General features: G+C 53.6%; 4 protein-coding genes across 4 annotated transcripts; 3 read left to right on the top strand and 1 right to left on the bottom strand.

Moving 5' to 3' along the window:
* Nucleotides 1–355: 355 nt before the first annotated feature.
* On the bottom strand, nt 356–1016 carry J4E86_010740 (uncharacterized protein; the record flags this gene model as incomplete). Its single annotated transcript, XM_051451236.1, has 2 exons — nt 356–883; nt 936–1016. The coding sequence occupies 2 exons, from the start codon at nt 1014–1016 to the stop codon at nt 356–358; spliced, it is 609 nt and encodes a 202-aa protein (XP_051297523.1).
* A 2721-nt stretch (nt 1017–3737) lies between these two features.
* On the top strand, nt 3738–5291 carry PRP46 (pre-mRNA-splicing factor prp46; the record flags this gene model as incomplete). The annotated part of the gene is made up of 2 exons (XM_051451237.1): nt 3738–4313; nt 4368–5291. 2 exons carry the CDS (start codon nt 3738–3740, stop codon nt 5289–5291), a joined length of 1500 nt encoding a protein of 499 aa, XP_051297524.1.
* A 392-nt stretch (nt 5292–5683) lies between these two features.
* Nucleotides 5684–9500, top strand: J4E86_010742 (uncharacterized protein; the record flags this gene model as incomplete). Its single annotated transcript, XM_051451238.1, has 3 exons — nt 5684–6547; nt 6593–9381; nt 9431–9500. 3 exons carry the CDS (start codon nt 5684–5686, stop codon nt 9498–9500), a joined length of 3723 nt encoding a protein of 1240 aa, XP_051297525.1.
* Nucleotides 9501–10272: 772 nt separating this feature from the next.
* J4E86_010743 (uncharacterized protein) lies at nt 10273–13777 on the top strand (the record flags this gene model as incomplete). The annotated part of the gene is made up of 2 exons (XM_051451239.1): nt 10273–13662; nt 13694–13777. 2 exons carry the CDS (start codon nt 10273–10275, stop codon nt 13775–13777), a joined length of 3474 nt encoding a protein of 1157 aa, XP_051297526.1.
* Between the last annotated feature and the right edge of the window lie 372 nt (nt 13778–14149).

The raw sequence follows: 14149 nt of genomic DNA on the forward strand, positions 1-14149 counted from the left end.
CATGGTAACCCTTGTGTTCTCATTTCGGCAACACGATGGTGCTTACTCTGACGTCACTGGCAACTTTTCAGCTTCAGTGCGACCGAATGCAAACAGCCACCGGGAGATTGTGACGCGTTAGAACAATTGTAAGTGAGCAGCGAGGTAACGGGGTGGGAAGTACACCAGGTTTAGAAAGTGACACAGTAGAACGAAATGAGAGAAAGGGCTCGATTTCAAAATATTAGGTATCGCATTATCGGTTTTAGGTTGTAATACAAGATTCGATCCATCCATCCCAACGTGATTCCATTACATCCTGACCATGACTAACCAGTCAATCCGTTCATGCTTGCCACCAAGGGCTTGAGGGTATCTACAAAGCGAGCATGGCAAGGGCGGCGGCACCGAGGATACCGACGGCCTGGGTAGCCTGGGCAGCGGCACCGGTGAACTCGGACATGGAAGCAGAGGGGGTCATGCTCATCATGCTCTCGCTGGCAGTGGGGGTGCCGGTCATCATGGCGGAGGACATCTCGGAGGCCATGGAGGAAGCGGCAGACTCGACAGCGGAGGAAGCCTCAGACATGACGGATGAAGCCATGGAGGAGGCAGAGGCGGCGGCAGAAGATGCCATGGAGGCGGCAGCGGATGTGGCGCTGGCGACAGCAGAGCCAGCCGCGGAGGAAGCAGCGCTGGCACCGGGGATGTTGATGGGAACACCAGCAGCCTTGCAGGTGTCCTGGACGGCGGAGATGGCCTTGGCCTGGTCCTCCTGCTCACAGGCACCCTGGACGCAAGGCTGGACCTTGCCGAGGAGCTCAGCACCCTTCTTGCAGTGGCACTCGAAGTCGGTGAGAGAGGAGCAGCCGTCGCTCTGGAGGGGAGCGAGGAAGCATTGAAGCTGGATGGTGTTAGTTGATGATGAGTGCGAAGGTTGCCATGGAATAACATACGGCGCAAGATGGGATGTTGCTGAGCTGGGCAGAGCCAACGGAGGCCAGAGCGGCGAAGGCAGCGATGGTGAAGGTCTTCATTTTGACGGTTGTCCTGGTGTTGATACGGTGATCGGTGTAGTGAAAGTTCTTTGATGTATGTATAACGACAGTTGAAGCTTGCAGGAATTCGAACAGGAGGTTTCCATAAGCTCTTTATATCAAGCGGAACCGTAGGCCACCCGTGTCCAGGTGAGAAACAAGCTAGCACCCAAGTGGCTCCACACTGGGCGTGTTGTTCGCCCCCGTTCGAGATCTTCAAGCAGCCCCTGGAGGTATTGCTCGATGTGGTAGCGCGTGATGACACTACCCCAGACTACGCATCGCTAGCTGCGGCTCGTCGAGGCCGGACTTGTGAGGGCAGAGTCTATTGCCACACAACTAGGCGCGGCGCGCCTTGCCAGCGAATGGTCGTGAATCATGAAGATTGAAAGAAAGGAGATGGTACCGCGTAACTTTCTCTACATCTTCTTGAGTGTCATGTAGAAATTGCGAGGAGCATGTAGTGCTATTGAACCGAGTAAGAAGCCATCCGATCGTCGATTGGACATCATTGGTGAGCATTGGTGTTGGGCGACGGCGAGCTCCAGCATAGAACAGGGATCGAATTAATCAAGGCGCCAAGAACCATGCCGCAGAAACTAGAAGCTTTTGCTGATTGGGTCTCATGATGCCAGTGACGGTGCGGCCGTTCCCATCTAATCGCTTCCGGGACTAGTGCGAAGCGAGAAGATCCGGGGCAGCCCTGAGGCTGTGAAGCCACGCAACGAGGCAAAACCAACCACTATGTGCATCGTCGCTTTGCGCAGATCTTCAATCGTCAAAGTTTTCATCTCCAGTCCGACTGGGTGGCCATTGGATGGCGGCAAGGGTAAATGCGACACAGAAATCGATATATGGCGCAGGATCCAGTGTTACAAACCCCGCGACATCTCGACCATTCTCGGCCAAACATCCGGGATAATCCATGCTTACACCCTTTGGCTTAGCTCGGTCGCGCAGGAACATGGCTAACCCGCCGAACGGATGCGCCATCCGAACGTCCACCGCTGTCTGCGAAATTCCCGGCAAAAAGACGGTGGCATGGCGTAAGACTGGCGGCCTTGTTGTACCTGCATTCGTGTGTCTAGGCGGCTGTAAGAAATATGCTTGTGTACTCCTATTCTCAAGACACGAAATACCTACTTCTAGGCACTGGACACTTTCTCTTGAGTTACTTTGTAGTGGGTGTGCCGCCAATACGACCCTGTTGTTGAAGTGCAAGGGTTTAACCGTTCCTGCGTCATTCCGTGCGGAGGTGGCTTTCCTCCTCTGGAAGGATCTGACGACTCGGTCTGGCTCTCCATTCAACTTCCTCGGCAGCATGTGCTTGACCGCGCGCCGTTCAGCTGCTTTTGCGCAATCCTGGAGCTATGAAGCGGAGAACCCGGAAGATCTGGGGAAACAAGCATCGTCGCCGTGACCGCTGGATTTTCCGTATCCACAGGTTCGCGACAGTTTTGCGCAGTCATAAACGCGGTCGCGATGCAGGAAACATGTGCGCGGTGCTGACAGCATCTGACATGCGAGCTTTGCGGCGCAATATCACAGTGCCATGCTGTACGAAGGAGAGGCTCACTCGTATCCCCTGCATGTCCCGCACATTCTGATGTGTGCACGCGAGCGTTGGGCATTGGATCGTCTAGCCACGACGAGTATTGGACGATCCGAAGTTGGTACCCATGTGAATAACCAGATGAGGGCTCTTACGTACAAATTACCGGTCATGTAACCCCATTGAGCTCCCAGCATTGCGTCCTGGGTTCCCTACTGCGGAGTAAGACCAGTCGGCTCCTTCGCTTGGGATTTGTGCATTGGACCTTCCATCCAATCGCCATAGATCAACATCGTTTACTCGAAGCCTGGATTCTTTGCTTCCAAGGCTTGTTGAGATGCTCAAGCCAGATCTCTGGAAGATGAAGTACGCTGTAGTTGAAAGCAACACTGTGGTATCAAATCTTGTCGACTTCGTTCAGCTTTCGTGCGCGGGCCCGATGAAGCCTTTTGTGGATAGCTCGGGTTGGATACTTCGTGTTGGTTTACTGCTGCTTGTATGCAACAATGTTGAACGGCTTGCCAGAGTACTTTGGAGGCTAAAGTCGCATGGTTATTACTGTTAGCTGTCAGTAGTATGACAAGATGCTCGCATCAGTGTACGCTTGGTATCAAAGAATGCGGTGCTGCTTGAAGCCAGGCGTCATTGATGGTCCGTGCAAAATTAACGAGAGTAATTTCAAGCCTAGAGACAGCTCAGCAATAATATGTGTCGTGTTTGAGACAGAACAATCTCAGTACTGTAGTCTTTCTCAATACGGAGCCGGCTGCATGCTAGAAACCAACAAGCGTACTGGACATTCCCCCAGAATGGCAGGAGCGGGACATCGAAACACAGTAACAAGTATGACTGCGCACAGAGTATGGGAAACGAGCGATCACACTGAGTGCTAGACATGGCAAACGATTGTGTGTAAGTTGATATGGTGGTGAGTGCAGAGCGGGCAGTGAACGGGATCAATCAGATAAGATAGTCGGGCTTAGCTCGGCTTACTGAGGAAGGCGCGCTAGTGAAACTTCGCGATGGAGAGTCGACGACTAGCAGTTGACCCTCAGTATCACCACATACGTCAACACGTGAGTCTCTTCTATTACTGTCGCCTCAGTCGCGAAAAGCCGCAGCTAACATTGATGCAGTACTCCTCACCTCCTCCACATCACGTCGCCAACATGGCCGAAACCGCAGCGTCGCGACCTCTCAGCACGGCAGAACAGCTCATTCGATCTTCTTCGAAGCGGACACGCGAGATATTTGCCGCCGATTTCGCGTCATCAGCGGCGCTAGATCACGCTTCAAACGGCAGCTTCTCGATACACCCAACCACACCAGCGCCCTCAGCTGCCGCAGACCAGGCCAGCGTCGCATCGCGCATTCGCAACGAATATGAACATGTGCGCGAGCTACCACCCGCGCTAGCTGCGAAGATGGCCAGCGCAGCATCTACAGCGGCCGAGCGACGGAAAAAGATCAAGGCACAGAACGCTGAAGAGAAGGCCTCGGATCCGAAGATGCAGAAGATGATTGATGGTGTCTCAGAAAAGGCGGACAAAGCGCGTGACGCGCAGTCGATGCAGTTGGCAGTGAGAGCGGGAGGCAAGGGCGCTGCACCAAACGCTCATGGACCTACGCCAAGCAGAGATCAGACGTCAAGCGCGTTGGTCAGGAAGGACGTGGTTCGTCAAGCGAAGCCCGACTGGCATGCGCCGTGGAAGGTCAAGACGGTTATCAGCGGACACATGGGATGGGTAAGTTATGCGATAGTATCATACAGGAGAGCGACGGCGGCTGACTACGTATAGGTGCGATCGGTGGCGATGGAGCCTGGAAACCAATGGTTTGCGACCGGTGCCGCGGACAGGACGATCAAGCTTTGGGATCTGGCCAGCGGTCAACTAAAGATCACCTTGACAGGACACATCTCGGCAGTCAGAGGACTTGCAGTGAGCCCAAGGCATCCGTATCTCTTCTCTTGCGGAGAAGACAAGATGGTCAAATGCTGGGATCTCGAGACCAACAAAGTCATTCGACATTACCACGGCCACTTGAGCGGAGTCTACTCGCTTTCGCTTCATCCGACCGTCGATGTGCTCTGCACAGGAGGACGAGATGGTGTAGTCCGTGTTTGGGACATGCGATCGCGCAGCAATATTCATGTTCTCGGGGGCCACAAGGGAACAATTTCTTCGATCCAATGTCAAGAAGCCGAGCCCCAAGTCTTGTCTGGAAGCATGGACAGCACAATACGACTCTGGGACCTGGTCGCCGGAAAGACTCGTACGGTTCTCACACATCACAAGAAGTCGGTTCGCTCTCTTGCCACACATCCCACAGAGTTTACATTTGCATCTGGATCGGCGCAATCGGCGAAACAATGGCTATGCCCGAACGGCGATTTCATGCAGAACTTCTCGCCGGTCAACAGCATCATCAACACACTCTCTGTAAATGAGGATAACATCATGTTCGCCGGTAGCGACAACGGCGAAGCCTCGTTCTACGACTGGAAGACAGGCCATCGGTTCCAGCATGGCGAAAGTATCGCACAGCCGGGTTCTCTCGAAGCTGAAGCAGGTGTCATGTGCTCGACATTCGACAAAACCGGCCTGCGTCTCATCACTGGAGAGTCGGACAAGTCTATCAAGATTTGGAAGCAGGATGAGAACGCCACGGAAGAGACACACCCGCTCGACTGGAAGCCGACACTTGGACGACGGAAATTCTAGATGGATGTGATTGGGCCAGACGAGAAAGCTTGTGCATAGTACCGGAGTTGGAACGGCGTCATGAATGTAAACTATTGGGATCATGGCATTATCTGCACAGGAGGTTATACCAAGCAGGAGGAGCGCAGTCATTTCCACGGGGGTTGATAGCGCTCACAAACCTAGCGCAATACAGAAGCTTCATCAGGTGCTTCCTATGTTCTACACTTGTTGAGTTTATTGTGAGGCTGTCGAACAAGATACTAACGTTCGTATACTCGCTGGATACGATATACGCGGGTCGACGTCAGCAGTGGTCTAAGCTCGAAAGTGGGTTGTCCAAAGAACACCAAGCCTCCCGCACCCTCAGCCATCCCGCTCAAGATGCAGAAACGGGCGCCACCCGCACGATTATGGCCCCCGTGAAGCGCAGAGATCTGGTCTTCGCCGCTATCGCCGTCTTCATCGCCTGGGGGTACCTGACCCATTGGCAGCCCAAGCTGCACTACCTGCCCTACGCCTTCTTCGCCGGAGTACTCGCGACGCTTGCCCTGGGAGCATGGCTCACCTTCACGATCGCCTGGGACACAGACCTACGAAGCGGAGGAAAGGTTGACTATGGACCGCGCCACGTCGCCTTCGTTGCGCCGGGCAGGTGGAAGGCTGAGCGGGAGGCTTTGGACATGAGGAACATGTACATGATGGAGCCGCTATACCCCGCGTCCTTCATGATATCAGACAGCATCGACGTGCTCATTGGGCTGATACTGCGCGACTTCGTGAAGAGCTGGTATGGCAGTATCAGCAAAAGCCCAACATTTGTCAACGAGGTGGACAATGCGATACGGGCTGCAATGGGCGAGATTCGGGAACGCATACTGGCAGTAGATATGGTCGAGACAGTCGTATCGCGCATGATACCTCTTATCACCGATCACTTGCGGGCGTCATACGAGGCAGAGCGCATAGTCCGCGGACGCAAGCTGTCGCGGAACATCACAGATTCTGAGGAGCTTGATCTGGCCATCGCAGCCAAATACAAGGAGGGCCGGTTGCACCCGGCGGCGTCGTTGGCATACTCGAATACCAAGCCTATACAGCAGCAACATCTACGAAGCATCGTCACGCGACTACTGCCAAAGATTATGCCTGCGAACATGTCAACCAGTCCCGCTGTCAATGTACTGATCAAAGAGCTTGTGGCCTGCGCAGTCCTCTCTCCTGTGATGCAGATGCTCGCTGACCCAGACACATGGAACCAGCTCATGGAGGGCTACGTAAGAACTTACCCGCTCATCGTAGACCGTTGCTAATAAGCTCAGGGACGATCGTTAATACAGGAAAGGAAAACTGTCCGCAAGATTCGAGCTGCTCTCGATGAACATGCTCCGCCCTCACCGAAGAACCCCAAGAACGTCCAGTTCCCAAAGCTTGCGCCCGGCGATAACGAACGACGGTTCGAACGTTTCATACGAGCCATCAGGCAGACCAATACTCTTGCAGATGCTAGACGATTTCGCAGCGAAGTGTCAAGTCAATTGCGGAAGGATTCCACGGTAGAAGATCAAGACCCTGTCTATCTGCGGCGCCTGGAAACAGCGCGACAAATCTTGGATACAAAGGTCACCAACCTCAGTGCTGGTGGCTCGGTGCGGGCAAAGGTTGCTGCGCAGGAGAAGCCGAAGCACAAGCGTACTTCGTCCAAGTTCGCAAATGCGTCTCTGCGCGAAGTGCTGTACGATGCCTCAGGACTGTCTTGCTTCATGGAGTTCATGGACCAGGCGGACCTGATGCGGCTGGTGCAGTTTTGGATCGTGGTGGACGGTTTTCGCAATCCACTGGAAGTAGAGACTGAAGAAGCGCCGGACTATATAGGCTCTCTTCCTGCATGGACAGAGTCTGACCGTGCAGACCTGGCGCAGATCTACGACGGATATTTGTCGAACCCGGAGTTGAAGATACTTCCCGAAGCTCGACAAGCAGTCTCTGAGTTTCTCAAAGCCGGGCGGAAGGCGACTCCGCAGCAGTATCATAATGCGCGACGTTCTTTGCTCCAAGCTCAGACAGCGGCGTACGAACAATTACAGGAACCCTACTTCCGAAGGTTCAAGAAGTCCAACTTGTATTACAAGTGGTTGGCCATGGACGAGGCGGCGAACGCTCAGAACAGCAGTGTGAATACGAGGACTGTAGCGCAAACACTCGACAATTCGTCTGCGGCTGCACCTGCTATGATTCGCACCCAGTCAAGGCAGAAGAGCGCATTGCAGATACCACAAGGAGACTTGCGTCGAGCTGTCGCATCGTCATCAGATCTCAAGAGCCAAGGAGCCGTCAAAAACGCTGAGCCACCTGCACGACGTTCTTTGGATGTACACAGGTCATTATCTGCACGCGCACCTCTCTTCGACGAGGATTACGACTCAGACCCTCTCGCACACTCGACCGCAAGCCTCAATTCAGACTTTGGTCATGACCGCTCCAATGGCAACAATACGCAGGTCGTCGATGCTATGCAGGCTGCCATCATCGACATTATGGACGAGCCTGAGGGTTCAATATTCTACGAGCCTGGTCTGAAATCGCCACTAGACAGTGTTTCCATGCGAGGATCCGTCGATCTACCACGAGCGTCATCCCCAGCCCCACAAGCACAATTGCAGCAAAGCAAAGACAGTCTCAAGCCAAGCATAGCGTCCCTTGGCTTGGTTGGAGAGCCTAGAACGCGCGGTGTCTTTGATGATGACCTGTTTGGTGATGAAGAAAGGTTCATGGAGGACGAGATCGATGACCCAGTCCCGAGGAGCAAAGCAGAGGAGGAAGAGATCCACGAGGCGGCGCCTGGAGACCTGGGTCTCGCCGAGGCTATCGATGCGCTTACTGCTGATATTGAGCGCCTGGTATCCCAAGAGTCTATCGTCGACTCGCTTACATCGAAAGCTGAGTTGACAAACAACGCTGCAGAACTGAGGATCTTGCGAAAATCGAAAGCTAGCCTTCAGCGAGAGATACAAAGAAAAGAGTTACAGCGTCAGCAGTACATCGTTCAAGAGAGCGACAACAGCTTGTATGGACGCGCGACCGTGTTCATTCAATCGATTATGGTCGGCACAGAGGAAGATGGTAAGGAGTATGCTATGTACGTCATCGAAGTACGACGACGTGCTGGTGACCAGATGCCTGCCGCTACTTGGGTAGTCTCACGACGATACAGCGAGTTCCACGAATTGAACAAAAGACTTCGCGCCAAGTTTCCGCAAGTCCGAAATCTGGAGTTCCCGCGCCGGCAGATGATGCTGAAGCTCCAGAAAGACTTCCTGCACAAGAGACGGCTTGGCCTTGAGAAGTATCTAAGGGAACTTCTACTCATCCCAGCTGTGTGCCGCAGCCGCGAACTACGCGCCTTCCTCTCACAAGCTGCGATCAGCCCCGCCGACGCCTTGCGCAACCAAGATCCAAACTCCAACGACTTCGTAACTCGCATCTACAACTCAGTTGCCGATGGCATGGAAGAGTTCCTGGGCAACATACCCGTGCTCGATCAACTCTCCGTCGCAGGCCAGAACCTCATATCAGCCGCAACCACCCAGCTTGCCAACACAAACGGCGCGACCGCCCAACCGGGCAACCTGTCTTCCTCCGGCGTCCTGGTTGCGGGCGAACCGAACAACGACGCAGAGGCAGAAGCCGAACTCCTCGCCTTCGAAAACAAAGAGCTCGAACCCTTTGTAAAACCAATCTGCGACATCTTCCTCGAAACATTCGAATTGAATCGCGAGAACAACTGGCTCCGAGGCCGCGCCGTCGTCGTAGTCTTGCACCAACTCCTCGGCGGGACCATTGAGCGCAAAGTCCGCGAATCCTTCGATAACCTACTGTCTGAGAACAACATCGTCAAGTACATCGACACGCTGAAGGACAGCATGTGGCCGAACGGCAGGATGAAAGTCGGCATTGAACGAACCAGCAAAGACAAAGAGAACAGTAGGAAGGCAGCAAGCGAGGTCCTTAGTACGCTTGTGCCCGAGTTAGCGAGTAGTGTGGTGGGGAGACAGAATGCGCAGTTGGCGGCGAAGAAGATTGAGGGGACTATTAATAATACACGGCTGAAGTAAGTTTACAAAGACGTTCCTGAGTGGATTAGGCTAACAGGGATGCAGTACGCACATTGCTTTTACGCTGCTGGACGAGATGGTTCAGGTTCTGTTTCCGGATGTTGGGGCGAAGTAATGTGATTACGAGAAGAGATAGTGTGGGGAGGTGTTGCATAATTGGCGTTGCTGTAGGTGTATCGGGACTATCATGGCGGAGTTATGGATTTATTCAATATTGTCTTTCTTTCCCGTCCTCTTTGATTGGTTTCTTTGCGGTTCATCCTTGCGTTCATTCTCCAATGCTCACTGGAGCCACTTGCTTGCTCCTTCCTTTCATGGCTATCGTTGCGTCAGTTTGCAGTGTCTGCCTGGACATGCTGCGAGGCTGAACCATTAAAACACTGGATTGGCCGATGCGCGCATCCGCATGCAGATGCAGTATGCACGCGTATCTGTTTGTCTTTAACTGGTTCCCGCTGTCGCACTGCTTTTGCAAGAACGCCAATATCCCACCTTCACCCCTCATCGACGCGCCGAAGTTTTGGCTAGCACCCCCACAGACGGTACAGCGAGTCGCTCCTTCCTTACGAGGACGCCATCAATACAATCTTGACAGCGACACATACTTTCGCAAATCTCATTCAAACTTACGCCTGAAATCACTTATTATGTGGGAACGCGGCGGCGGACGCAACACTCGCGGCGAACGTGGTGGAAGAGGTGGCAGAAGCGGAGATCGTGGTCGCGGTCGTGGTGGTGGTGGTCCTACCCAAGGCAGGCGCGACGGAAACTCACAGCACTCATCGAAACCTGCCAGAGTCCAAGAGACGGACGAACAGAGAGAGGCACGCAGGTCTTATGGGTCATGGAAGCGCCGCCTTGGTGAGGCAGAAACCAGTCCAACGACCATGCGACGTCTCTGGGAAGGCGCCTTCGGTATACTTGAAGCTGGAGACCGAGACTGGCGCCAACAACTCCCGCAAGATCTCAACGACGATTCGGACGATGAGAGTGGGCACCGTCATATGCTCGCCATTCTGAACTCGAGGGTCATCGGCGCAGACTACGACACGTTCCTCAGTAACGCCCGCCATTTTCTTTTGACGCTGACGCATCCCTCGCTCCTTCGATGTCTCGCGGTCGATACGCACGTCGGTTCCATCTACAACCTCTTTAGTGGTGTCGGTGGGCGGACTGCAGTCTCATATCTCCAGCGGATTTGTAGGGCTCTACTAGCAGCTCGAACAGCTTCTTCGACATCTACCAAGGACCACGAAACAACAATTTTCGCAATGTCGACGGCTCTATACGAGCTACTGAGACGTGAGCGTAGGGCGCGGTTCAACGACGAGATCACGCCAGTGGTGGACTCTATCCAGGCTGTGAGCGACTTCTACAAGGATTTGGCATCGCCAGACACCTCGAGCTCAACGCGAACAACCAATCGTCTCAATGATATTCGAGCCCTGGTAGCTAGAGCTGACGGACTCCTTGTCGATACTGCGGGTGAAAACGAGGTTGAAGACGACGGTGGTGGTGGTAACGCGTCGTTCTACCCGAGAGACCTTGTAGTCCCCTCGGATCGTTTTGACAACGACAAAAAAGATATTGGCGACATGGTAGTCTTCCCTACACGGGACGAGATCATGAGCGATTACAAGGAGTTCCTGCCTTATACCGACCCTGACCAGCCACACTTCCTTGAGGATCGCGTGCAACGCCACATCGATACCTACTTCCGTCTACTGCGCCACGATATTTTCGGTGAGCTGAAGGGGTCATTGGCTGGAATCATGCATGCTGTATCGCAAGACGCCAACACGTTGCTCCACCCCAATCTCAATCTAGGGGATATGCGCGCCAACCAGTACACCGGCGCTCGTGTTAGCTACGTCACGTTCGATAAGCGAATGGGCTTGCAACCCCAGATGGAATTCCTACAACCTGCGATAGTCCGCAAGAAGAATGCTAGTCAGAAGGTGAAGTGGTGGGAAGAGTCAAGACGATTCGATGGCGGGTCGCTTTTGTCCTTCATATGGATCCAAGACACTGTCGTGCAACATGTCTTCCTCACTGTATCCAACAAGACCACCGATCCGACAGAGGAGTATAGCTTGACACACCACAATCAGATGGCCTATATCAATGCAAGCCTGGTCACTCAAGATCGAACAACAGTCAAGATGCTCATGCAGGCCAGCATCAGAGCAACTCGCGGCATTCTACTAGAGTTTCCGAATGTCATACCGGCGACGTTCTCACCCACATTGGAGAGTTTGCAGGCAATGCAGCGACTAAATTGTCTACCGTTTCGGCAGTGGATCGTTCCGGACAAACACAGTGGCCGTCCACCAGCTGGTAGGACGCACGAGATTCCTCCGCCTCTGTACGCGCGTGCGCCTGGCTTCAAGTTCCCTGTCGCCGCTCTCCTAGAAGATGGGAAAAAGGAGGACTCGTTCTCTATCGAACCGACATCGTCGTGTGACGACCAGACGTTACTTGATAAGCTGGAAGCCAAGACGCAACTTGATCGTGGACAGTGTCGCGCGCTAATAGCTGCGCTAACCCGAGAGTTTGCCTTCATTCAAGGGCCACCAGGCACAGGAAAGAGCTTTTTGGGTCTCCAGATCATGCGGATACTGCTAGAAATTAAGAAAAAACGCAACCTCGGACCTATACTCATCGTTTGCTACACCAACCACGCCTTGGATCAGTTTCTCGAACACCTGATCGACATCGGCGTCCACAAGCTCATTCGGGTCGGCGGCATGAGCAAGTCCAAGAAGCTTCTCAACCATAATCTACGCACCATCGGCGAGTCGGAGTCGAAGACCAAGTCTGAAAAGTACATGGCGGCGATGAACTATAAGGATCTGGATCAGAATGAGCAGGAGGCCACGATGGTCTTTGGTAATCTCCATGGCTTATCAAAGCGTCCGGATTGGCATAAGCTCAAAGGCCATATCCAAGAGGAGTACCCGAAGATCTATAACCAGTTCCGGTCTGTCGATAATGAAGGCTTCAGAACGGCTGGCCGTCATCCATTCGATATTTGGATCGCAGGTACCGAGGTATACCAGTATGGTCCATCCCCATCTCCAGATGCGTTACGGCAAATCATTCGCCAGGCGACTACAGACGTGTTCTCTTTGAAAATGGTTGAGAGAAGCGCTATCGTTGCCTCCTGGGTGGCTGAAGCCCAGGGGAACAAGGTCAGTGAGCTTTACGAGATTATTAACGGCGCCGCCAAGACCCAACGCCAACTGAACAACATCCATGAGGAGCTGAACCGGCGACTACTGGAGGGAGCGGATGTGATTGGTGTCACCACGTCAGGCTTGGCAAAGCGTATCTCGGTCCTCCAGCAGGTGAGGTGTAAAGTCATTATCTGTGAGGAGGCTGGAGAGGTCATGGAGAGCCACATGATCTCGGCAATGCTTCCTGATGTTGAGCATCTAATCCAGATTGGTGATCATGAACAGCTTCGTCCCTCAGTCAGCAATTTCCGTGACTTGTCGCTCGAGAGCGAGCGAGGAAAGCTCCATGCACTGGATCGGAGTCAGTTCGAGCGACTCTCGATCGGCGAACCCGGGCGGCCTCTGATGCCCGTTGCTCAACTGAATGTACAACGTCGAATGCGCCCGCAGATCTCTTCACTGATTCGCGAAACCATCTACGATAAGCTACATGATCACCCATCTACCATCGAGCTGCCTGACGTTGTTGGTATGCGCCGCAACGTCTTCTGGCTTGACCACACCAACTTCGAAAACGAGAAGGACGCAGATACGCACAACACGAAGTCCAAGTCCAACTTATGGGAAATCAAGATGGTGCATGCCTTGGTCCGCCATATCGTTCGACAGGGCGTCTACAAGCCTGATGATATCGCAGTCCTGACCCCATACACTGGCCAGCTGCAGAGGCTCCGCGCTGCTATGTCTAGCGATTTTGAGATTTGCCTCAGTGATCGCGATCGAGAAGCGCTTGAGAGGGATGGTTTTGCGATAGAAGACGACGATACATCGAAGACCTCAGTACCCGCCCACGAGAGTTACCAAGGCAAGCCGCTAGAGAAGAAGCAATTGTCGGAATTACTGAGAGTTGCAACGGTCGACAACTTCCAAGGAGAAGAAGCCAAGATCATCATCGTCTCTCTTGTGCGAAGCAACGATAGACAGAATGTCGGCTTTCTCAAGACGACAAATCGAATCAACGTCTTGCTGAGTCGCGCTCAACATGGCATGTATCTCATCGGTAATGCAGACACCTACTCTAGCGTCGACATGTGGCAGAAAGTCATCGGAATGCTACGTGCGACCGAATCAGTTGGCAAAACCCTGGCTTTGCGTTGCCCTCGACACCCTGATACCGACGCTCAAGTGCAGCAACCCAACGACTTTCATAAGCTGAGTCCTGAAGGTGGCTGTAGGGAAGCGTGCGCCGATCGCCTCGACTGCGGCCATCAATGTGGGGCCCGATGCCACTCGGAAGCCATGCATGAGGTTTTCCTTTGCGAGCAGCCGTGCCAGCGCCGGCATCAGCCATGCGACCATGCATGCCAGAAGGCTACATGTGGAGAGCCTTGTGGGAAGTGTATGATCTTGATGGACCACGTACAGCTTCCATGTGGTCATGTCAAGCACGGCGTCGCCTGCCATATCACCCAGAATCCTACTCGCATACCCTGCGACGTCAAGATCTCGAAGCGTGTACCTGGCTGCGAGCACGATGTAGTCTTGAAGTGCTCGGTAGATGTCTCCAAGAAAGACTTCAAGTGCCCTA

This window comes from Alternaria arbusti (genome assembly GCF_024043155.1).
Source record: "Alternaria arbusti strain BMP 1465 chromosome Unknown scaffold_25, whole genome shotgun sequence".
Classification (NCBI taxonomy): Eukaryota; Fungi; Ascomycota; class Dothideomycetes; order Pleosporales; family Pleosporaceae; genus Alternaria; species Alternaria arbusti.